The sequence below is a fragment of the Bactrocera neohumeralis genome, chromosome 2, assembly GCF_024586455.1.
Source record: "Bactrocera neohumeralis isolate Rockhampton chromosome 2, APGP_CSIRO_Bneo_wtdbg2-racon-allhic-juicebox.fasta_v2, whole genome shotgun sequence".
Classification (NCBI taxonomy): domain Eukaryota; kingdom Metazoa; phylum Arthropoda; class Insecta; order Diptera; family Tephritidae; genus Bactrocera; species Bactrocera neohumeralis.
In genome coordinates, this window is record NC_065919.1 from 75938324 (window position 1) to 75964831 (window position 26508).

At 37.3% G+C, this 26508-nt stretch overlaps 1 protein-coding gene across 3 annotated transcripts in view; it reads right to left on the minus strand.

The window, feature by feature from the left end:
• LOC126762147 (hemicentin-1) overlaps positions 1-26508 on the minus strand; it is a 268515-nt gene that overhangs the window by 71074 nt on the left and 170933 nt on the right. For all 3 annotated transcript variants that reach the window (XM_050478702.1, XM_050478695.1, XM_050478685.1), the window contains exons 10-13: positions 22461-22599; positions 12032-12180; positions 9644-9794; positions 6554-6756 (exon numbers count right to left, since the gene is read on the minus strand). In XM_050478702.1, the coding sequence (XP_050334659.1) occupies positions 6554-6756; positions 9644-9794; positions 12032-12180; positions 22461-22599 (642 nt within the window). The remainder of the gene's footprint in view (positions 1-6553; positions 6757-9643; positions 9795-12031; positions 12181-22460; positions 22600-26508) is intronic.

Here is a 26508-nt window from a genome sequence, read left to right on the forward strand (position 1 = left end):
ACTTAAGTTGGATTTGCATATTCCCCGGACGATTTTTAATATACTCATGCACAAGAACTGTCAAACGCCGAGGTGAGTCACCGCGTTGCAAAGCATATAATCTATGAGTTAGATAACTTCAAAGAAGAATTCCTATATTTTGCTTGCTCTCTTCCACGCTGTCATATCGAGTTTCGCCGCTAAGCTGCAAAGAAAAGCAACTCAAATGACACGTTCAAAAAGCAGGAAAATGAAGTAAGTGCGAAGAGGCAGGCACATTGTTGCCACGGCAAGTAGCAATAATCGAACAAGTTGCAAAAGTTTCTCAAACAATTAATCATCCTCGCAAACTCTATTATAAACTTTATGCTCAACGCAGATCTTTGCGAATTTTTTCCTCCTTCGAATATTTTTCTTCAGCCATTTTGTTGAGTTTTCTTTGTTGCGTTTGTACTTATCGAAAATTGTGTGTTATCTTTTGTCTACGGCTTAAGATTAGCATTGTTGTTATTGGTTTTTGCCTATTTTTGCTATTTTTGTTGCTGTTTGCCCACAAACGCCTAACTGACCACTTGTGCCACTCAACATTATTGTGTTTGTATATAAACTTTTCGTTGTGCAATATTGATATATATGTATTTGTATATATACATATACCAAATACATGACCGATATGCGCAGGTTTATATATTTAACCCGCAGAGAAATTGGTTAACCAATAAAATACTTTTAGCAAAACCTAGCAGCTAAGTGAACGTGGCAATGGAGAAGTATTTTTCTCAGAGCCTCTGTTAATAACCACGTCCATTTCGACGGTTCTCTTCTCTGCCCTTTTATTAAAAATATAACAAGAGAAAACATAGTTACCTCGGTTACCGGTTCTGTAAAGATGTGTTTCGCGCGCTTCGCTTAACTTATGGTCCACATAATCGGCCCACTGGGCCATCACCCATCTTGAGGCTCAGCAAACATTATTGTGTAATATTCGGCCGAATAGACCACATTCAGCACGCAGTGAAGAAAATATGGCAGCCATAACTGAGAATGTACATGAAAAACCGGACTGACGTATGAAACGACTTGGCGTCGAGATCTTGAACTGAAACCGCTCGACCTTCCCAAGCGACATCGCTTCGCTTTAAGGGTTCTTGAAAAGTTCTAAGAAAATCCGACGTTTTCGAGCCAAATTTTGTTCAGCCATCAGGCCTATTTATGGCTAAATGGGTATATAAACAAGGAATTGCCGCATTTGGAACGAAGAGCGACAAAAAAAGATTGAAGCGCTGCTATTTCATCCAGAAGTTGAAGTGGTTTGTAGCCTAGTGGAATCATTGGTCGTTATTTCTTCCAAAATAATGGCGATGAGAACGTAACCGACATTGGAGATCGTTACCTCGCTGATTATTTGATGCTTGAAATTGAAGCTGGTGATGTCGGCGAAATTTGGTTTCAAGAAGACGGCGCCACTTTCCACATATCGCATCAATCAATGGACTTATATAAAGAACATTTCGGTGAGCAGATAATTTCACGTTTTTGGCCGGCCGAATAGTCACTGAGATCGTGTGATATTACACCGTTAGACTTTGCCTGTGATATGTAAAGTCTTAAGTATATGCGGGCAGTCTCGCTTCGATTGAAACCTAAATGCAAAACATAACGCATGTTATTCGCCAGTTGCAAGTCGAAATACTCGAACGAATCTTCGAAAATTGGACTCAACGGATGGACTATCTGAGACCTGGAACTCTGAAATGTTCTTTAGTTTTTAAGGATCTCGTGAAATTCTCACTTTTCTAGGAAAATATCAGTGTTTTACCTCATTTTATAGTAGTCCGATTTTGAGAAAGAAATGAAGGTATTCTTTCTCAAAATCTGTTCCTTTTGTTAACATGTGAGTCGCACTTCATAGCTTCAGCTGTTTTCAGGTACATTCGCTTGAATCGCATGCGCTGATCAGCCTTAGATTTACTAGATTCAAAACCACACTAATCTGATCAGTTAGTATATGGTTGGCTTCAATGTCTCGAAATGTCCTATGTTTGACAGAATCTTCTCTTGCAGATTCAGTGTCAAACATATTTGGCTTCTGTTCGCCCAGAAAAACAGCTTCGCTGGTATGTATATTTTTCTTAGAGCGCAGAAATTGGTTATATTTGCCTATAGGGTTGCCACAATACCGCACAACTGTCATATATATATTTGTATGTACATATATATTATATTTATATTTACTGCTGAGCGCATTTATGTAATCAGCATGTTTCCTTAATAAAAGTTCGAAACCTCTTTGGAAGTTCTTAGCCATGGTCTTTATTGTTGATTCTTGTCTAGCCAGCCATTGACTGCGCTGCTTGCTTTTACGAGTATTACAGTTACTTTTCCTTGCTTTATCTACGCTGCGCTGTTTACATCTTCAGTTGATGCCTCTTCTTCCCGCACTTATCAGCGCACACAATTCTTCTTCGGCTTCTTCTTCCTCTTCATTGTCTGCCTTTTCTTGTGCGCACTTGTTATGTTGCAATTTGTGTTTGCCGCTTTTGTAGATAGATTTGTTGATTGTTCGAGTGGCGAGTGCGTGGCTGATGCGGAGAGCGCGGATCCGGCAGTGGCAACGGGACAGCGGTTGCAGCAGCGGCAGCAGCAGCAGTTCGGTCTCTTTAAATGGTTACGCACAAATTCCCACTCAAGTAAGTGGAAGTAATTTATTGTGTGTCCCTTTTGTAACTGGCAATCATTGAAGCGCTTGCTTTGCCCACGTGCACACACACAGACACGTAACTATATATAGACACATACACACGTTTATAGCGCTTTGTGTGGTAGAATGCGCAGGGCTGTATGTGCGGATGGAGCTTGTGTGCGCGCATCCTTTACTCGCTCGGCCTTAAATACTCGGAACTTGGCTGTGTCGAACGTCGAACCAATTGCCCATCCGTTCTTCATTCAAAGCTTTTGTTTGGCTTATTAAAAAGCTTTATTGTTTCTTCGCTGTTCGAGTGGAAGCAAAACTATGAAACTAATAATAGTTGCGTAATGTTGAGCAGCATGATAACGTTATGGCTATTGCCTGCTAGTTTAGATGTTGTTGTTGTTGTTTATTGCACTGTTTGTATTGTTGTTGTTTTCAGTAAGGGTCAGGCGCTGGAATGTGGCACTTTAGGCATCATGGGTTGCTTGCCACTGAATATACATATATATTCGCGCACGCAGCTATGAACACATATACGCGCAGATAAACCGTTATATATATATATATATATTCTTTAGTTGAATGTTGGCCAATGAGCATTTTCCCGACCCTGACCCTGACTAATGCCCAAACCATTCAACTGCAAACACGCCAGTCGCCAGCAATAACGCTTTTCTATATATGCATATATGTATGTGTGCATGTGTGTATGTGTGTGTGTGTTTGTTGCATATGGCACGCGTGCTGCTGGATAAAGTCAAGCAAGTCCGTTTGAGCAATAATTGACCGTATGAGTTACAAAGTTGTTTTTAATTTGAATTGGCAGGCGGATAGTCATAATTGTTGGCAAACTCACTCATGTGCGCAATTCATACACGCATACACACAAACATCGGGTATATGTATTATATAAATGAAAGCAAATAATTGAATTAAATTGAATGATGAAATGTATATGCGATTATTATTATTTTTTCTTGCTGAAAGTTTAGAGTTTTAGTTGAAAGTTGAAAGAAGAACGCCTTGAGCGGCTGGGGCGTATGAGCAACCAGTAGTCTTTATATGCAGTGTAAGTGGCTTTGTTGTTGCATAAGTGGGTGAGTAGATAGCGTGTTGTAAAATTCTAAAGCACGTGCATTTACTCATATATTTCCTAATGATTATGCAATCTGTATGTGGATGCTTTGGTAGCGTGGAGTTGTGGCCACAAAACTTTAAAGATCAACTGGATGCTTTCAAAGTTTTAGTACACATTGTGCCATTGCGATTATTTAACTGTGAACTTAGTCATTTTATTTAAAGAAAATTTTTATTACAGTTTCTGGTTTCATGTTTCTGCAACCATCTTCCGAAACTTATGAAATATTTTCTTAATATTGCTTTACATTTTGTCTAAGGTTGTTCGTTTTCTTCATAAGTTCGTTCAATTCACGTGGAACGTATTGCTCAACCGAGAGGGTAGAAAAGGATTCATAAAAATTTTACTTTCATGTTTTATGTAATGTGATATTGTAGGTATTAAAAAAGGTAATTTTTCAGGCATGCAATTGAGAGGAAACGATTTTTAAGTGATTTGTTGTGCAAAGCAATATTTTTCTTAATGCAAAAAGTAAAAGGAGAACTAAGAAAAAACCCGTCCAGTTGGATTAAACTAATGCTACAATACTCTTTACAAAAAAGAAATTTTTCCATCAAAAAGCTGGATTTTGATAGGTCAGTTTACATGGCAGCTATATGCTACAGTGGTCCGATTTGAACATATTGGTATGAAAATTGTAGAGTTATATTGGAAAATAATTTACATATGTCAAATTTTGTGAAGATACCAAGAGAAATAAAATAATGTTTCAATAGAAGTGCTTGATTTCGATCGCTCAGTTTGTATGGCAGCTATACAAGGTGCATTCCAAAGTAAACAGGACTTTTTGAATCTAACGCCCCCTGGTGGCGCCATCCATATGTCGACTGGTGCGTTAGAATCTGCTGTCTTTATCGATTGTCCAGTGAGTGAAGTGAATTTCATGATATTTCATTGATTGGAAATGAAGTTATTGCGTTTTAAGTGTCAGTATGTTTGTGTTATCGGTGAGAAATTAGCTTCAAACAAAGAGCCAACATTCAATTTTGTTTTAAAATTGGTAAAACTTTTACCGAAACGTTTCAATTGATGAAACAAGTTTATGGCGACGATTGCCTATTCCGTAGTAGAGTGCACGAGTGGTTTCAACGTTTTCAAAGTCGTGAGGACATAAATGACGATCAGTCCGTTATCACCGGAAATTCGATCGAAAATGTGCGTGAATTCATCAAAAATCAGCCGAAATCGTCACTGAAATTCATGGAAATTGAATTGAACATCTCCAAAACGTCGATTTATCACATTTTAACCGAACATTTGGGCTTACGAAAGGTGTGTGCACCGTTTGTTCCGCACAAATTGACTGACGACCAAAAATTGCTCTGAATCCAAATGGACGATTATTTGACCAAAAATCACATTTTAACCTTAAACCACTCCCCATATTGACCTGATGTGGCACCGCGCGACTTCTTCCTTTTCAGAAAAATGCATTTGCCCATGAAAGGAAAGCGTTATGCAGACTTAGAGGCCATTCAAAAGGCTTGCGCCGGCATACTGGCGGCCATACCGCCCAACGAGCTAAAACACTCGTTCGACATGCTTTTGGATCATGCAAAAAGCTGTATTGAAGCAGAAGGAGACTATTTTGAATAAAATAAATTGATTTTGCCGAAAAAACTATTTGTTCTGCTTTCATTTTAAAAGTCCAGTTTACTTTGGAACAGTCCTTGTAAACTTTAGTGGTCTGATATCAACGTTTCCGATAAAAAGAAACTGTTTCTTAAGTAGCAAGGGCTGTATGAATAATTTCGGTTCGATATCTTAAACGTTGAGGGTTGAATCGTTTCAACTCCTCATGCTGATCATTTATAGGCTCTGCGTCGTGTCTCTTTGGGTGTTACGGACTTATTACACACTGTCCAGGATATAAATATGTTTTATGAGCGATTCTAAAGTCAAGATGTAAAATTTGAGCATTAAAACCTCTGCGCTGTTTCTTGTAGAACGACATCTTATGGTGCCATATACCATACATGCATTTAAATAGATTTGATAGTCAAATAACTTTGCGGTATCTCTAATTCTCAATTATCAAAGCCTACAGTTGAATATTTTTTCAAAATTTTCTCCTGATATCTCCACGCTTTTGATGAGGATCGGTAAACGATGAGTCGAAGTGAGCTCCTTAAACTTTTGTAGTAGATATAGTTTAAAAGAAATTTTAAATTAAAATAGTTCCAACAAAAAACTAAACCTTTTTAGGTGGGTGGAACTTCTCTATATTTCTTTTATACTGGCTCAGACCAAAACTTACTCGTAGTTCACTATTGAATTTTAATATACTTTAATGATATGTCTTTAAAGCCTTATTGGAATATATCACGTTACAGTCACATTGTTTTCAAGTACACTGAAAAGCTTTTTAAAAGACGCTGTCTTCCTAACGTCCATCAGCACTATCATCTTTAAAGACGACAGTCCAGTATTACTATAAGCTATTTGCCTCTCCACTTCATCCATTGACTATTCAAATCTAAGTTTCCATGAATACATTGCAATCCGCACACAGACTCAAAACAATCAATGGCAACCCACACACATACTGCACCCAATCAAGCAGCTGAGCAAAGTGAATACCGCTCTTCATATCACTATGCAGCTTGTCTACAGAGCCATTGAGATTGATAATAATTTCCAATATTTGCCTTCATTTGCACTCCATCATACAAGTATGTGCATCAACACTCATCCCCATGTAAATACAAATAGCAAATTCATAAGCACATATGTTTGTAAGGTACCTGATCATTCATGGTGGAGAGCTCATTGTCGCCCACATTTGCATCGGCGAAGCTACGCCCCGCATCGTTGGCATAAAGTGGATCGCCGCCAATTACTTCAAGCAGGAAATATTGCGTGAGACCACCGTCGTTGCCGGCTACACAGACTACTTCCAGAACGGTGTCGTTGCGCAGTTCGCAAGCCTTTGGCGCCTCCGGTGGATCTGTAAGAAAGGCGTGTGTGTGGAAAAATAATTAATTACATACACTTCGATAGCATATCGAAGTCATCTATTCATATATATGTATCTATTTGGGTGTACACGTGATAAACATTCTCAAAATTTGTCTACGCAAACAACAACAATACCAAACTGATTAAATTTGTGCTTCTCTAAGCGTTGACAGTGAACAAGCAACTATATTAACGGTGCGTAAGTAAGAGTGAAGCACCCTGTAGGAAAATTTGATTAATTATCTTAGTAAAACGTTGTAATACATACAAAAAAATTTCAGCAAAACATACTCGGCTTTCGAAAAGATAAGTGGATAAAAAGAACTCGGAGGACGGATTTGTGCGCTTTTGAAACCACAGGGTTGTATTTTAAATAACATATTTCTTTTTACAAATACACTTTTTTTTGTATGACAGTACCAGAATTCACACCGATAGCAGATCGGCAATACTAGCTCGCCCAACTTTCGCTCAAAGTTAGTTAAGTTGTGTCTGCCCTCAGTAGCACTAAGCTGTTTCGTTATAAGTCCTTTTTTTGTGTTTGGTCATAGCGGATTCGCGGGAAACTGCAAATTCAATGAACTCTAAAGAGAGAGCACCGTATTCTCACTCAACTGGGAACTACATCTCGTTTTCCTCTTGCGTCCTTGCGCTTTACCTGTGGACTTCGCGTGAGATTAACAGGCGCTATGGTCAACAATAGCTTTTTTAAGACGATAAGATGTTTCTGGCTTACTGGAAAATGCAGGAGCTCCATTGAGGTACTTGCTTTCAGTAAGATTCATCTCGGAGTTCTCATGGGATATTTCTTAATAAGCGTACATGCGGTAAGGTTAACTGTTAAAATTGTTAAACATCCAAGCGCTGTATCCGCTATTCTTCAACTTTTGCAGGACTGATGTTAGAAGAGTTATATAATAGAAATTTTTGACAGATTCAGAGCACTTTGTCGATTATTGACAGTAATTTCGATAAATATTTAGGAGTTTTTGGGTAATAACAATGAACCGGCTCTCAACAGTCTAGGTTAGGTTAGGTTAATTTAGATGGCTGATCGAAGATAGCACGTGGACTGCTACATATAGTCTTTTATGAAGCCATGTAAAAGAAGAACACGTATGTTCGATCTAATGAATTAAGAAAACGTATAGAGGCCAATACAAATTTGCACAGACTTTTAATTTCTACTCCCTCCAGTTCGGTGGGATGGCTGAAGGTATGCGCTTCCAAGTGTTTAAGTCGTGACCTGGGACAGTCATGAAGGAAATGTTGAGTTGTTTCCACTTCATCTTCTTGCATACATTTTCTGCAAACAGCCTCTGGTAAACATTACCTAACCTTACAGCATGAACGCCAATAGGTCTGTTAAAAGCCCGTCAACTAGGGAAAGGTTAGCCTTACTAAGGGCAAATAGATCACTAGATCTCCTGCGATCAATCCTGGCTTGATGGCACAGCGCTAGCCAAGCTTCCGCATGGCCTTGCTATCTAGAAGTAGAACACAATGTAATGCGGGAGTACCGACCCGCTTCAATTCTACCCATAGCAGTTCTAGGGCGCCTTTCTTTGCTAGCTCATCAGCTTTGCAAGTTTAAAACCTACGAAAACTAAAGTTTCTAAAAGCTTCAAGAAGTGTAAGAAAGTGATTTCATTAGACAACTTAAAATTTTTCCTGACTCAGTCTGAATACCATATATCAGCTCCATTATCTCCGAACGAATCAGTGAGGCTAAGGAGAGATGGCTAACCAAATCCAAATCTGGGTAATATTTTCGTTTAAAAGGAGAATTAGTATAGGTTATGTTTCGGAGCTTAGAGGATGAGGATTGTACTTGCATAGTAGAAACATCGATCTTTTGAAATACCAAAACTTATAGGTATACATCAAAGGACCATCGTGTATCGATGCAGTATTTAGAGCCTTTCGCAAAGCTCAAAATTTGTTCGGTTCTCCAAAGTTATGTCCAATAAGATGTTTCAAGCGCAGTCTATAGAGATCTGGGTATATACTATACACTTTTCAACTAATCTCTAAAAGACAAGTGAAATAAAAGCCTGAAACTAGAGTCGGTAGAGAACCTCGGACAGAAGATTCAGGAATAAAAGTAAGTTTTGTACCAACTCTATTTTGTTCTCTCTCTTTTTCTCTTTCTTTATCTTTCTGTTTCTCTTTTTTTCTTTCTCTCCTCTCTCTCTTTCTCTTTCTCTTTTTTCTCTTCTTTTGCAATTTTGAAAAGAATATAAAATTTTTTATAACTATCAGTTTTGCAAAATAGTTAGAATAATTTCATGGCTCTTATTGCTTTCCTACAAACTGCTACGCAATATTTAAGAGCATGCCGGTAAGTGCAGCCATATACATAAGTATGTGTGCAAACTCATTTGTGTGTGTGTGTAGCAGCGTTTGCATTGAAATTTACCAAGTATTTGAACTGCTTGTTGCAAGAGCACTCGCCACAGCAATGTGCCATTCAACAAATACTCTAATGCAACAACTTGTTGTTATTGTTATTACGTCGTTGTGTGGCCGAAATTGCAATTCGGCCATGAAAGCATGAAAGCCGAGCAAGTAGCCGAAAAGTAAAAATAATTTCTAGAGATAAACTCATGAAATGCCAACTAACAAATTGTGTTGGTTTCAACTTAAATGTCCTTTTCAGCCACCGAGACAACTTTGGGCCTCAAACAGCCGCCCACTCAATCCGAAACCTAGTGTGTAGCACCCAGCTGACCGACATTTAAACATTAACATTTACGAGCCAAATTGCCCTGAGAGCTTAATAAGCAGTTTGGTTTTGATTGCCGTAGACATTTTTGTAGAATTCTCACCCGATTACGTTTTCACTTCACTTCAATTCGATTCAATTTCACACTTACTTGCTGGCAGTATATGCACCAGGCAGGGGATGGTCTGGCGTCCCACCGAGTTGCTCGCCCAGCAGGCGAGCGTTATCAGCTCCGAGTCGGTCTGCGGCAGATACGTAACGGTGCTGACCAATCCATTCGAAGTGATTCTCGAATTGAGCACCTGCAAAGTAGAGAGCATAGCAATGGTTTTAGAAAAGCGGCTGTATGTGTATATTTGTATGCATGTGTATATGTGTTTGTATGCGTGTGTGCCTTGGTAGAATTCTCATATGCGCCTCAAAGCGCACAGATTTAAGTTTTCATCCTTGTGTGAATGGAGTTATTAAAATAAATATTTATTTTCCATAAATATGAATACGAGCGCGTCGTTCTAAATATAAGCACTTGTGGATTTAGCATGAAATATCTGGCAAACTCGGCGCGCACCAGTGTCAGTGTGGCCACACGAAGCAACTTGAAAGAGAAGCAGGCAGAAACGCCCACAAGCAGACGGAAGGAAAAGTAGAAGCGGAGGCGGAGTTGGAGTTGGAGACATGGCAACTGAAAAAGTGCTGATAGCACCCACACAGTTATGAAGAGCTGAGGGGTTTGGGTGTATGAATATGTATGTGTGTTTGGATTGTGCACAGGAAGGAATAAATAATTTATAGTCGCACAAGTTTATTAGATTTTCCTGTAGTCACGTACGCTGCCGACTGTCTCGTGCGTCGCTGAGTTGTCTCCACACTTTCACGGCGGAGGACTGAAACTGAATACCTTACTAGATATATGTATATATGTTTATATATATAAACTAAGCGCAGTGTTGCATGCTGCACTAACGCCAGCAAGTGACCACCGCAATAGCGGACAGTGGCTTTAAAGTAAACCAAACTCAAATAAAATGCAATGAAAAAGCGTCGCACTTTTATTTAGCATTCTCGAGAGCATATAAATGTGTGCGTGCATGTAGCGAGAGTGGGCGTGACTCAAGCAGTGCTGGCGCCAAAGTTGCAAACACAACGGTATAATTGAGTCCCGAAGGTGTTGCGCTCGAGGATTTGTTGAAGACACGCAAGCGTAAGTTGCAAGCATAAATGGAGTTCTTCAGCGAAAGTTTATTTATTTATATGAACAGCGAATGGTTAACTAACTGTGGCCACGCAGACAACAGATAATAAGGAAAATGGAAGGTTAAAACGTGCGTGAAAGCTAAAAATAAGAAAAGTGTAAATATATTTATTTCAAGACTTGTGGCTTAATCCACAAGGAATTGCGTTACTTTCATTTTTTAGTTTTAAAGAAAAGTGAAATAAGTTATTTTTAGTAGTCGTGGTTGACACGTGCGACCCAACTACGCGATTTTGCGTTTTGAATAACATGAAGGGAAAGCACAAAGGCGGCAAAGGAAGTTAGTTTAGTGTGTTGAATAAATATGTGTAGAATAAATATGAATAATTTAATGTTATGGCAATTTTTAGACATTTTCGAAACAAAATCAACTCAACCGAAAGTAACTAGTTGGTAACTAGTTTGCTAAAAACCAGTGGTTTTAAGATAATAGTAGATAAATGCCATGGCGTTTAAAACTAACAAAAATTATCAACTTTATCAATGTATACAAAACCTTTCTTCCAAAATATTAAAAATTTATTTAAATTAATCAAAGCGCCGTATCTAATATTTAACTAGTAGAGAAAAAAAATTGAGAAAAAAGTAAAACTTAGCTTGGGAATGAAAACAGGAACTTAATAAAAAAAATATTTTAGAATTATAAAATATGTAGAAATATATACAATGTATATTAACTCCTCCTAAAGTAACTAGTTTGTAACTAGTTGTATATAAACTATTTTTTTTAGGATAATAGGAAATAAATGACATAGTGTTTAAACTAACAAAAATTATCAACAGTAGAGGAAGAATTAAAACGTGGTTTGTAAATAAAAACAGGAAATTAATCAGAAAATATTTTAGAATAATAAAAAATTTAAATATATAAATATATGTATATATGTATATAGTTGAAGTATTATTGAAAAATAGTTTGGAAAAAAGGCTTTCTCTCCAAAAAAGACTAACTTCCGGCTGTTCTCTTGGGAATCCAAAATTATTATTTATATTTATTAAACAAAATGCTTCTCCAAAAAAATTAAAATCTCCAAAAAACGCATTTTTCTGACTTGGAAGTAGATATAACCCTTTTAAAACTTTAATTCTCCCTCGATATTAGCATTAAACCACTGCTAAGCAGTTATAGAGAGCAACATAATTCCCTACCCCCACCTTTTTCGTACCCGTTATAAATTTCAATTATTGATTGGAAACCAAATTTATCCACTTAGTGAAACATATCTACTTTATGTAACACACACACACACTTACAAACAACTGAAATGAAATCAACGTCATACTAACCGGCGACACATTTCTTGTGTTGTTGTAGGTCCAACTGAATTTCACCGAGTCTGGCGGATCCGCATCCACTTCGCATTTTACCTGCACCGAGTGCATGTTCAGCGCCCCGATTGACGTTTGCTCGGTGCCCGGCCGACATCTGGGCGAGTCTGCAATTGAAGAGGAAAACGATTTATGTAAATGTCTTTGGTTTTTCGTGCACTTCAAAAAAGAGCGAGGAAAATGAACGTATAACAGAAACACAACAACAACAAAAATACACAACTAAATGGAAACTAAACCGTTGCTTGTGGCGCCCAGCATGCGAAGAAGAAGCATCAGTAGCGGCGCATCGGCGCAGCGCTGTTGCATCCGTTATACGGCTGACATTGCGGTTGTCGACTTGCGGTTGCTGGCAGCACATACCCATATAATACGCTCTACTCATTGGTATATATTTAGGTGTATATGCAATCAAGTTGTGTTTGGTTTTCTTCGAGTGCCTCAAGGCGAGTAATTAACATGGTTCAGTTTGGTGTTGTGGTTGTTTTCCTTACACACACACATACACACATATACATCTGTATGTATGTGTAGGTATGTGCGTGCGTGTCTGCCTTTATAAGCGTATGAGCTAAGCTGTGGCACATTTACTCTCGCATTAAGCTATTTCTATACAGTTTCTGCATTTAAACGATACTTTTTGATTCGCAACTACATTAGGGTGCCCGTGATTTCTCAAATTGTTCGTTTTTGTGCAGGTGCCCTTATAGTTTCAGTTTTTGCCTTAAAAAAATGTATTTCGTGTATTTATTATTTTCACTTTAAATCATGACTAAATCATTTTATTTTTCTCATAAATTTAACACGAGAGTTTTTGATCTTTTATATTAAATTTTGTAACTTCAATGCAAGTAAACCTATAACGGCAAACATTTTCCTATTTTAATATGAAATTAAGCACTCCACAAAACAGGGCTTATTTTTTCATAAAAATAATTCTTTAAAAGTTATACGCGGTTAAAGTTATGCATCGAATGAAGTGATCTCTCATAGTTACAAGTGAAATTTAAATTCTATTTTGCTCATACGACATGGTGTATGTCCTCCATAAAATATTGGAATGTATGTATATATGGCACTAAGATTTAATAGTTTTAGCCAATTTAAGCTAATGAAGATATTTTTAGTGATTGTGACGAATTTATTCGAGGCCTGTCCAATTTATTTCCATATTTAGAAGAAATGGAAGTAATAGCTAAGCGGTCACCGAATTCGGTCTTAGCCTGAGCTGATCGAATATCAACATGTTGCTACAGAGTATAAAAGTTTTGTTTATCTAACGGTTATATAATATGTATTCCCGGAAATTAAGAGATATACAATTAGTTATATATGTAAATGATCAGGGTGATGAGACGAGCTGAAATCCGGGTGATCTCTGTCTGTCGATACATATCTCCGCAATCATTTAAGCTATAATAACCAAATTCGGTCACGACTAATCCCTTTGAAACGTTTATCGACACTGTTAAAGTGGAAGAAATCGTAAGATAATGCCGTCAACTTCTCATGTAACGGTCCTGTCAAAAACTAATAAAAGTGCGATTAATATTAAATATACTAAAGACATAAGATTTTATTCCCAAATTGATATGAGAGGGCTCTCTTGGAGGCGCTATAAAAATTGGACGATGGGCGTGGCACCGCCCACTTTTACGTAAAATCATATATATCGGGACCAGACCGACCGATCTCGACTATTTAGTCTGTGACATTTTTTTCACATTCCTACATGAAAACTTGGCCTAGCCCCTCATATAACAAATATATATATCGAATATTTGTCTGTCTTTACTCCATATAATTGGTCCGGTACTTTATGAAAGTCAGTAAACATTTTTTAGTATGTGGCATGTTCTTAGTAAGTAAATTTGGCAAAAATTGATAAAATCGAGTCGATACTGAAGTCGGTAATTAATATAAAGATTTGCAAGCACCTGAAGTCACTTCTCGGTCTTTGATCTTTGCAAGTTGCAAGAGTATAAAATGTACGATTACATCCGAACTTAACCCTTCCTTACTTGTTTTCTTTTAAAACATTCATTGAAAAATATTTTATGCTTTTAGGGCTTTCTGACATACATTTTATTTTATTTTCTTATGTTTTCATTTATACACTTTTTTCCAACTATGAAGCAAAATTACTCTCGTAATAATAAATCTAAATTCGAGAAAAAAAACCTAGTGATATTCATAATCAAATTACATTATTATTATTTTTTTCTGTTTCAGAATTATCGACCTTGGTCTATCTCAGTTCTCTAGTTCTGTAATATTTCTAAGTAAGCGACTTAGCAACTCCTAAATGTATGCTATGCTTTGCAAAAATAATAAAAATGCGGTCACTCTAAGAGACTATCAGTTGGGAAGTTATTAATATAATTTTTACTAACGTATCTGGTAGTCGAAAAAGTCCTTTCGTATTTTGTCAATAGATGTCGTTGCAGTCGTATATCTCCAGTGCTACCAATCACATTGTATCATACCATATAGAGTTGGAAATGTGAGATTTTAAGTTTCATTTAACCAAAAACTAAATTCGGGGAAGTTGAAAAAAAGTTATAGCTGTCCAAAAATGAGTGAAAATAAGAAAGGAAGTCGCAATATTTTGAACTTTTTGCATAAAAAGGGAAGAATGCCACGCAAGCCACCAATGAAATATTTTAAGTTTACGGAGACGATGCTGTATCAGTTCGTGTAACACAATAATGGTTCGCTCGCTTCCGTTCTGGAAATTTTGAAATTTCGACTTACACTGCTGAAAGTTTTACACTAATGGAATAATGTCTCTGGCGGAAAATTGGCAAAAAGTGGTCGACCAAAATGGTAAGAAATTGTTTATTTATTTATTATTATAAATATAAGAATTATATGTTGAAGTTTGATTAGAAATACGAAAACACTTTTGCGAATATCCAATATATCTTCTAGAGTATTAGTCTGCTGTTTTCCTCCCTACGACCATGATGCAAACAGTAGCAAACATATTTCCAACATATCTATCTATGCCTGCTCTTAACTGTTAAATCTTTTCTACTCTCAGTTTTAAGCGCATAAAGATAAATATATATTATAATGTTACTGTTATTATGAACAATTTATACGTTCATATACATATATGTAAAGACTTATATTCGCATATATATACCAGTATTCTAGTAGAGGGGACAGCGCTACAGAAACTAGCACGTAGTTTAGACCTCACGAATTGGAGCAATTTCCACAGTCTCGACTGTGAAGTTTATACAAGAGTGTATGTAGATATATGTATATGAAATCATATATACGCACACATGTACACATATGACATGCAAGAAACGGCCGCCTGCATCTCATTGCGGAAGTCATTTACTAGCACTTAGCCGCAGGGTAAATGCATTTCTGAGTATCTGTGAACCCTTTTCAAGTTTTGCAGTTAAAGAGGACGTAGTGTACCGTTATAAAGCACTGAAGCAACATATAGAATACACTTACATACATACGCAAGCACACATACTCAGATTCAATCGTAATCGCTTATTGAAATGTATTTATTATTTATATGGCGATTAAGATAATAAATCTATGAGGATTTCGGGCAAACAAATCTGTATGATACGAGTATATTCTGCAAAACACATTCGAGTTCGCATTTAATTTGTAAATGTGTAGCAGAGCCAAAAATACTACAATTCTGATTTTTTTCGGTGACGAGTTTCTAAGATAAATTAACATGTTTTGCTGTCAGCAGTTATAACTTAACGAGCGCTCTGACAATGTCATAACCCAGTTAAGGATATGGCTTGGGCGAAGTTTCGAGTGGCTTTGCGAGTTAAATATGTAAAAATACGAGGGATTAAGAGTGTATTATGGCTTAAATTAATAAACATTGTAATTATTGGTTTACAACGACGAAAAACGTGCTAGGAGAGATCTTGGTTAAAATTAATTAGTTTGTAGATGGAAATTTTGAAGGCTGTTTGCTTTTTTGATAATGGATCATTGAAGAGCATGATAACATATACGAAACTTTAATAGCTGAAGTTTAAAAAATATTTATTTTTGTTATTTTCTTATATACATGCGCATATGAGGTTTTTGTCTTAGCTAAGGTTTGCCTAAAGGTAGGCAATGTTTTTGTTTTTAATTAAAAGCGAAAAATGCTGCATCTAATTTTAATTCTCCTGTCTTTATGTTGCCAAGCAGAAACTGTTTCTTTATTACTGACCTGTTTTACTTCAAAACGCATAAATATGTGAAGGAAATCTTTTAGAGCAAACAAACAACAATTAGATCTAGAAATAAATGGCCAAAAATGTTTTTGTATACATCAGTGACATTCCAAAGCCATAAATTATAAATTGTCTATAATAAGAAAGCTTTAATTTACAGGAAGACAAATAGCTACTAAAAATAGGTTCATGTCTTTGCTCAAAATAGCCCGAAAAGTAGGCAACATTTTTGTTTAATTGTATGATTTATTCAATGTGAAGGAATCATTTCAGTAAACGCTTGTAAAAACTAATTCTAAGTTCGAGACTGTTCGAAGTAAAATATATTTAAGATTCAATTCAGAGGAGTACGTCTCTACTGGGATCATAGAAGTGTGGCTTGCTGGGTAACATATGTAACTACAAGCTGAAAGCAAAGCTCACAGAAGTAGCGAATAAAACCAGCAACAAAAAACCAGAAACAAGTATAACTAATGCCAAAAAGCCCAAATAATGTCAACAAATTTACCTAAAACTGGCAAGAAAAGAACCGAAAAAAATTGTGGGTGGGAATAAAGCATAAAATTATCAATGACATTACACACAAGTGCCAGTGGGCGGGGCTTAACAATACACGTTGAATAAGACGTTGTTCCTGCTGTTGTTTACTTCTTTCTTTCTTTCGCCGTTTCTTTGTTTCATTGCTGTTTCTTTGCCACGATTCAACAGTATTTTTTAGCGCGTGTCACTGAATCCTATATGTGAGCCCATTGTATTTCCATCGCCCGTTGTCAAGGCTTCACTTTTGTTTTGCGGTTTCTTGCGTTGTTGTGATTTTTTATCATTTTTTTTTTTGCTTGTTTTCCATTTGACTAACGCATCATTTTTATTATTTCTAATGCTGCGCCTTGTTTGAATTTTCATTAATTATTCATGACATTCTTGGCTTACGCAGCGCGTCGCTACGGTGAGGCCACGGCCAAAACTGAGGTTCGCTGTGACGACGCACTGGAATTACTCGTATGGACGGACGGCAGCGCGCCACTACAGCGGCATAAGTTTTATGATGATGATTCGCCAGCGGCTGGAATCCACTATCCGCTATTCACTCATCACTATTCAAATTCCAATTCAAATTCGGATTCGTATTCAAATGTGCTGCCATTGAACTGAAGACAGTGAAGACACTGGCTTTTGCATATGTTAATCGCCTATGCGTCGTCGGTGGTGGCGGCATTGAGCGCACTGCTGGGAACTTGAGCTCCACTGATGGCGGCGGTAGGTGGAGGATGACTGGCGCGACCTCAACATTACATAACTTTAGTTTGCGTTTCAGTTTATTCATATGTGTCATTTGTTTTGCAAATAATATCTATTTTTCAATTTCTTTCGGCGCTCGGTTTGTTTGTGTGTGTGTTGTGTTCGCTCATTTGTATTTTTTATGAGAGGCTGGGGACTTGACAAACATTTGTCGAACCTTTCTACTCTTCTGAGATGGATTAGTGCTGATGTGGGGCAACAGAAAATCGCTGCTTTGTTGTGATTCATGTATGTCTGAATGCTCTATATACCATAATGTAAGGGGTTGGGTGTTTCTTGTTATAATGGGCATTGTGCATAAATTTGTGAGAATCCAAATTAAAATATGTTTATAACAAAGTCGAAAAATTGTGGCAGGGTAGTGTTATTTATAACTTAATCGATTTACGGATGATTTATTTTGCATGTGATTATTTTGAGCTTTAGTTAAACAAATGTAGTCCATAGTTTTCTAACCATGTTTTAAATGCAGATTAAATAGTACCTGCTTTTTCATGAATTTTCAGTGGCAGATTTCCACCCACCTATTTGTGTGATCCTAGATATTTCAGTTTAGAAATGTTCCTAAGAGCATTTGTGTACTTAAATTTCTTGAATGCTATATATTGGGCGAAGTTAATGAAATTTTCATAAGATCATTCCAAAGGATGATTTAAAACTCTTAAATTCCGTTAAAATATGCATTTCTAGGGATTGCAAAAAATTCGAATTTCTTGAAACAACCTTTTAAAGAATCCTTAGTTGTTATTACGATTTTGCTAAAATCGAGTTTTTCGCTGTTTCAACCCGATGACATTTTGCTGATAGCGGTAATAGGGTGCCTTTCCCTTCTAGCTTCCTTCCTATCTTCGGCTTAACAATTTTCTGCGATTCTGCTGTGGCCTGACACCCATGCGATTGATAACGAGGTTAGGCACTCCTTCACCAACTCTGAACGAACTCTAGATGAGTTCAAGGCTATTCTCACCTCCTTGATATTTGAGTGGTTGGTCACTTCTATGCAGGAGGCTGCACTCCGGAGCTGTAAATCTACTGCCAACTTAATGGCTCGGCCAATCTCGGCTTGGAAAACACTGCAATAGTAGGAAAGTCTGAAGCTTTAGTTGATAAAGATCCCTATGCCAAGCTTCCCCCCAAGCTTCGACCCATCCATAAAAAAGTTCACTGTCCCTCTCCTCTAACGGCTTCTTCCCACCCACAACTCTCTCGCCGATATATGCGCAGAAAAGAAGCCGCCAGAGTTCGGTTTGGCGACTCCATGATTCAAGGGATCCGGTATGAAGTCAAAGTATAGGAGGATTTCCAATTGTTCTTTTAGGAACCTACATTCTCTGACTCTGATAGCAACATAGCCTCCCGACGATGTCTACGTTCACTATACGCAAGATGATATTAGATGCCATAGTTGGAGTGGATCTTAATGCACCACACATGCTGATGAGCGCCGCCCGTTAAGCGCTCTCGAGTTTCTGTGCAAGTGTGGTATTTTCTGGAGTCCTTCACCATAGTGAGACTCCATAGAACATAATGGCCGTGACTATGATGCCGTAGAGTCAGAGGACCCTTTTCGGTGAGAGACCCCACTTTTTTCTCTTCGATATTTTTTTGGCTCTTCCATGAAATTTCTTATCTAGAATGAGCCCAAGATATATCACTCTATCAACTGAGATACTCTTGCGTCAACTCGTACACGGTACTCAGGAACTTTCCTTTGAGCATAAGTGCTACATCGTCTGCATAGGCAATCACCCGGCAGCCATGAGTGTTTTAAGTAGGTCGTTAACGAGCAGAATGACTAGAAGAGGAGAGAGGACACCACCTTGTGAGGTTCTACCGCTTAAATCACGGTATTTAAAATGCAAAAAACAATACAAAAGTTGACGAAAAAGTACTTTATACTACAAATGGAGGCAGAGTTTCGAGTATTTGAATTTTTTTAAATTATTTAAAAATGCCCACTTAAATTTTTGTTACTCAAATGAGATATCTAATATTTTATCAAAAATTAAACATACATACTAATTTCCATTAATTTTTATGATTTCCATTTACCATTTTCTTTTTGCTTTTTTACTTAATTTTGTCTCATTTTAAAACATAAAGTCGCGTTGAAGTCGCTCGTGAGTTCCCCTGGCAATTCTCAAATGTGAGGATTTGTAAAAGCCTCACAGACGCTCACGCCCAATGACGACTTTAAACCCGCTCACACAGACATGCACATGAAATACACACACATGCGCAAATAATATGTGCTTATGCTACGCTCTTGGGTATCCCCAGTCAATATTTATTGAAACACTGCGAATAATTTAACGCACTCCACAGGCGTGATCACAAGAGGATTTGCTGTAAAAACAATGGGGAGACGACGAAACGCATAAAAGCCCAATACGCCATACGCCATATAGACGCTATTCAATGCAAATATGCTGCTGCGTAAGTATATATTATATTGTTATTGTTGTTGCTGAATAATGTTGCGGGAATAAAGCTGTCGGCAGTCAAATCGAGTCGAAAGTGCGTTCGCGTAGGGAGATCAAATGTTGTCAGCAGGCCAAATCCCAGTTATCCACATACAAGCCAGCGCATATGCCACGCCATGTTATGTTATGTTAATGTGTTTGTGTTTGTACGGCAAAGGGAGCAAAGATTGGAAACACTCTGTTTGTATTTTTTGTTTTTAAAAATAAGTAGATATAAAGAAAATAATTACCGACTGCTTGGAAATATATTCAATTTTTGAGCCAGGTTTCATATCTGCGTTTCGATTGATTCGAAGTAACCACGAAATTTCTCAGTGAAGCAACAATAGAAGTCCGTGAGGGCCCTAACGCATACATAGAAAGCATGAGTTTTCATGAAACAACCTGCTACGTACTCTTCTTCTTTAGCTTTAATAATGCTTTAATAATGCTTCACTATGAAATTCCAAGTAATAAATAAGAAAAGTCTTTCTACAGAGCTGGAATCTCTTTGAGGATAAAAGTCGAATAAACAATCGTCAGTATCTGCGAACCAACTACTACATGTGCTACTTTTGTTAAATAAAGGAGATACCTCACTCTGATAAGTAATTATTTTTCCATTCTCAGAAGGAACTTTCTTTGTAGTCAGAGAGAGCCAGGTTAGATTTCAAAAGAGGTAGCTATACCCAAAATATTAACCTGAGTTCTACCACAATTGAAACTACATCAAAAAAATTTTTTTTTTTTTAATAATATAGCCTACAAGTAGGCAATGACAAAATTCTCAATTTTTGAAAGAGGTAGCCATACCTGAAATTTTAACTGAATTTTATCACAATTCCGAACCACATCAAAAAAAAAAGTTTTTAATAAAAACTGCCCATAAGTAGGCAATGAAAAAATTGTCGATTGGTTTTTTCCATAAAACAATTTCTCAAGAGGTTAATTAGCCCTTAATAGGCGGTTTCAACATACTAAAACATTTTACTTGGTAGTTTTATTTTGAAAATTGTTACCGTTAGCTAATAATTCAGATGGCAAGTATCATAAATTCTAGGTATCACAACAGATCGGTGTTATAAGCTGTCCAAGTGAGATGCCCATTTTAGGAACGGTTATTTAACCTAACCTAACCGAACATAACGAAGAAGATTAGAAATCTATTCTAAACAGAGCAGTCTAGAAAATGTTTTTCTAATATCAAAACATGTTCCAAAAACCTCAAAAAAAATAACGTTTGGAACAATACCCATGCACAGGAGATATAGTCAGTATAGATCTCTTATTGCAGAACCACTGACATTTCTATGTTAGGCTTTATTCATAAGAAAGTTTATACCAGTCGCATAAGCCACTCTCCGATACTAATCGTTTCTAAGTAGAGAAATTATATCATAAAAACAACAACAACAACAAAAACATATCTCGGGCTTATATTCTATCGATTGCCTTACAAAAAAAGTATGGAAACTCAGCAAACTAATAAATTATCTTTGCGAGCCTATATTTTTAACTGATGTGACCTCTGCAGTAAATCTGTGCAGTTGTGGCAGCTGGGTATCGTTTATGCCCTGCGAATTGTGGCACAACAAATCTGCATATCAATGTTTCTGTCAAAACGTGAAATTTCCATTTGAATTGATAAACTGAGATTCAGCAGCGCCACCACTTCCACACCGCTGCCACATCTTTTGTTCCCAACGAAACATTGCTGCTGCTTGCTTTAGCATCTTCAGCCGTAGCCAATGTACACGGCTCGGTATGTGCGTGTGTGTGTGTGTGCAGTTTGTTTTTGTAACTTTTGCATAAATTTCAAAGCGGATCGAAGAAGTTCGCATTTCATTGCGGCTTAACATAAAGTGCGACGGCTAAAACGGAGCTCCAGCTGGATGGGTGGAGCCACAAGGAGGTTAAGCATCGTTGAAAGGCAAGCAAAAGAAATGCGTATGCATTGGGAGCTTGAATGGATTTGCGGCCTAATCTGAAATTGATACGCTTCGAAGGCGACTCTACGGCGAAATTTGTAAAGGATTTGGGATTTTTTGTTTGCTTTGTCGTTTAGTTTTATCGGAAATTGTGAATAAAATCAATTGAATGCTTAAGTAAATTTTAAGTATCTCTATATATTTCGGTCTTGGTTTAAATTGAATGGAGAATACTTAAACTAGTTTAAGTTACTGTTTCTGTGGAAAGAAACTTCACGCAAACTTTTATTAATGATTCGAAGCGTTTAAAGTTTGATGTTTTATCAACGCTAAAGCCCATATTTTACTACGGGCATTATTTCTATCTTCCAAAATAAATATTTAAAAACACTGCAGAACTGCAGAAAGAGACTTTTAAATACTGAACCATCATAAGATAATAAAAAATATGTTTTTTTTAACACTAAATGTCTGTTGTATAACTCACATTGCACTTTCAGCGTCAAGCTGGAGCTACGCGTCTCTCCCTCCGTATTGGCCGCGCCGCAAGCGTAAGCTCCAGCACTCTCGCGCGCCAACTGAGTCAGATGCAGTATCTCGGTGCTCTCGCCGGACATACGCATGCCCTGTAATGGGAAAGAAAGTGAAATGTTGAAATATTGACGTACAACGAACAGTTATAATCAAACGAAATCGAGAATGGAAAGTATAAAAAACAAATGAAATAAAAAAAAGAAAAAATGCACACTGACAAAGGAGAAGCTTAAAATATGGCTACCTACAATAATCATTTTACCGCAAATGAAACGCGGATTCGCGCACAATTTCCTTCAATTACGGTAAATTTTTTTATGTATGTAGGTTTGTATTGGCACAATCAGCGAGAAAATTGCCGACAAACGTTTTTCTTTTATTTAACCCACAAAGCGGTAAGAAAAGCGCTTAAAAAAGCAATGGAATCGCGGGGGGAGCGTAGGGAGGTAGGGTCAAAAATTTGGGCCTCATTAAACATGAAAGCCGCCAATCGGACGACTGTGTAACCGCAAAGCCTTATTGCCAATACTTCCGCCGATATGTCCGGCGATAAAGACGCCTAAAGGCTCCACTTTCTCCTTTCGACCGGCAGGCTGTCTTTCATATAATTTCCTACTCAATTAAGCTTCATCCGACTTAAGTTCTTTTTCTGGCGCTTTCAATAAGAAAACAACTGACCAACTTTATTGAATAATTCTTTTATCATATCTATTTTTATTTTTTCTGCTTTGTCATATTTTTATTTTTCCGTATTTTTTCTCCTTGTCATCAAAAGCTTGGCGCTCTCACACCACTCAGCATGTTGCCATAGTTCTTATTGCTCGCATTTATCTACATTCGTTTGCGCAAACACTCGTCCCGGGCTTTTGTTGATTGCCGCGTGACAATAGGTGCACAACAACACGTGTTTCGTATAAATTTTTAATGAAAATTTTAATATACTTTACGGTATAACATTTATTAAATGGCGTATCAAATGCGAATTGACAGCGAAACGAAGTTGGGTTGTCGCTGTTTTACGAGTTGACATTTTTGTTATGAAGTTGACTGCCGAAGTGTGAGCGCGTATTTTTGTAGGAGTAGGTTGTAGGTGGCTTTTAAGTTTTCTTTCTCGGGGTTTATTAATCAGTATTTTATTGACCCTTATTAATTGGCAAATATATATAGTACACGTCTCTAGTAGTAATATGTAAAATGCAACCCTGACTGAACGTACCCTAGAACTTTGAAACAGGAAATTCTGAAAATAACGGAAGTTCCAAAGTGTTGTCAGATTATCTTTAATTATTAATACCGCGGCACTTTAAGATCCTATATTCTTTAGAAACAGTTAGTAACAGACTTGAAATTTTTCAGATGTTACCGCTGAATTGAGTACCCTTAAAGCTGTTGATGAAGAGAACAAACGAGCAAGAAAGAAAGTTCCTGCAGGCAAGCTATAGACATGCAAACTCAGCACTCGAAAAATCACATGGAAAAAAATCATTGAAATTATCTCTGATTTGCAGAGCTTTTCGAACAAAATTGTTCAGCTATTACTGAAAGGTTTAAAAATATTTGTGTTGAGTTTATAATATCTATGAGTTCCTCACGATTTTACTCAAAGAATTTCATGGTCCGAATTTACATCTGAGAATCGCAACAAAGTCCTTCCGCTTTCGTGGCGGATGGTTATTGGTGTTAAAAATTGGGTCATTTACGACAACTACAAGCGAAAACGATATCAGTCGAATAGCGGTGAGCCGGCGGAAAGGATAAAGTGAGTAAATTTTTGCTATGAGTTTGGTGGGATCGTCTGAGAATCATTTATTACGAGTTTCTTCTTATGGCCAACCGCTTAGTTCGTGCCAGTACTGTCAACAATTGGATCGTATAAAGGAATCAAATGGAAAAAGCCTTGGTCCATACGAGAGCAATTTATTTTCATCAGGGCTAAGCCACATATATTGATACTTAGCAACTCGTCAGAAGCATTTAAAGCTTAGAAAAGAAGTTTTTGTGCATTCAGCTTATAGTCCGGATTTGGCGCCAAGTGATTACTATTTGTTTCTATCGGTGGTGAATGTTTTTTTTGGAAAAAATTCGACTCAAGAGAAGGTTGAGAAAATCGTTTTTCAGTTTTCTGCCAGTAAGAATGAGGATTTCTCTGAAAATGAATTTTAATAATTTGACCTAACTCGGATCATTCTATCCATTCTCCATAAAATATTCCATTTAAAGTAAAAATGAAACACGATGAATAAGAATGTTGTCTAGTAATCATAAATAAGTCTAAACAGATTGCCAACTGAAGGGTTAAAGATGTAACTTGCAAGCAAACGAGTTGAAATTTTATAGGAGGTATTTTATAGTAACCTACATACGTGGTAGTTATGAGTTGCATGACGAAACTTAAGGTTTTTAAATTTAAAAATTATTATAGCATAATTTGAAGAGGTATTATATTCAATTTTTAAAGAATAATATATAGGTTAGCTAAGGTTTCACTGGCCGGCTATAGGTCTTCTGTAATGCCAGATGGAGGGTAACTAATACGAGCAGAAGCTTACGTCGTACAGGACGTCATCGCTCTTTGTGAAGCTTAAAAGATACTTGTTATTTAATTCTGTATATCTTAGCCGAGTTCTGGATAAGGCCGGACATAAGAAGAGCAGGTGTTCCAGCGTCTTTCTCATGCCTATGCAGAAAGCTTGCATGTTTTCATTCCGCCCTCTTGCACATAATCTTGGCGATTCTGCATGCTCCTAAGACATCCAATATTTATAAACGAGGAGTGCACTGCGTCAGTAAGACATCCCATCTCATGCTGATCTAACTGTCAGCACTTTCGGAAATTTCGTTTTTAACGATTTCCGTTGTGTTTCGTTGGTTCGGTAGTCAAGCGGATGGCACTTTGACAATCTCATCAGCTATTTCGTTTCCCAGAACGCTCTTGTTACCTGGAACCCAGTATGTTTATCGCCGATTTCGCGCTGCCATTATATCTTCTGCCTATCGAGCTATGTCCGAAGGTTCTTGTGGAAAATTCAACAAGCGCCGCCAATCTTACAGCTGATTTCGCTGCTGGCGGTTTTCTGTTTGATATTTTACTGGCAGCGCTCCTCTGACCAAAGCACCGTACAGTAAGATTGGCTTGATTATCGCTGTTGACCTTAGCAACTATTAAAGAAAGTGCCATTGGAAGCATTAATACAATAGTAGTGCAGTTGTTGGCCAAGTCGAAGGCTTCTTTCGTGCGAGAAGCTCTTTTCTGCGTAAATTTACACAATCTTTAAATTATGCGATTGTAGCCGGAGCTTTTATAACTTGCTCTGCTTGCCATTATCATTGCAGAAATTAGAATTATTTAACTTTTAAATTGAATTTTTAATCAGAAATACAAAACTCACACATTTCCAGCTAAGATCAAGGGAATTAAATAAGGATACTTCATTTTTCGCAGTAATTTAAAAGCATCTTCCTGTATTTCCTGAGAACCCAGCGCGCTTCTTAACAATAAAAAGTGCTTAACTCACATTTTAATTATTTTTATTACATTATGACACTTTTAGCCGCATACAATAATACTGAGAAATATACAATACACTCTGTACAATGGTGGGAACTTGCAACACGTGCCGTTTTAAACACACACATCTACACAATTTCCAGAAATTACTAAATAAACAGGCGATGTCTTTATTTGTGTAAAATTTAAGCCGGTGTGCTGCTAAAGATTAGCTAACTCAGTGACACCGCGCGCGTGTGACATAAAAATATACACACCTGTGTATGGGTGTGAGTGTGTGTGTAGAACTTCGTGTAGCAAGTTAATTGAAGGTTGGCTTTGACTTTCACGGAAATTATCATAAGAACGGCAGAGCAACTTGGATTTGCAGCTAATGAATGCTGATGCTGTTGCCGCAAAAATTATTGTACCGTTAATGCGCCGAAAGAACACAGAATACAACGACACACAAACAGCCGTGTCGAGGAATGACGGTTGTTGGTGTATCGGTGTG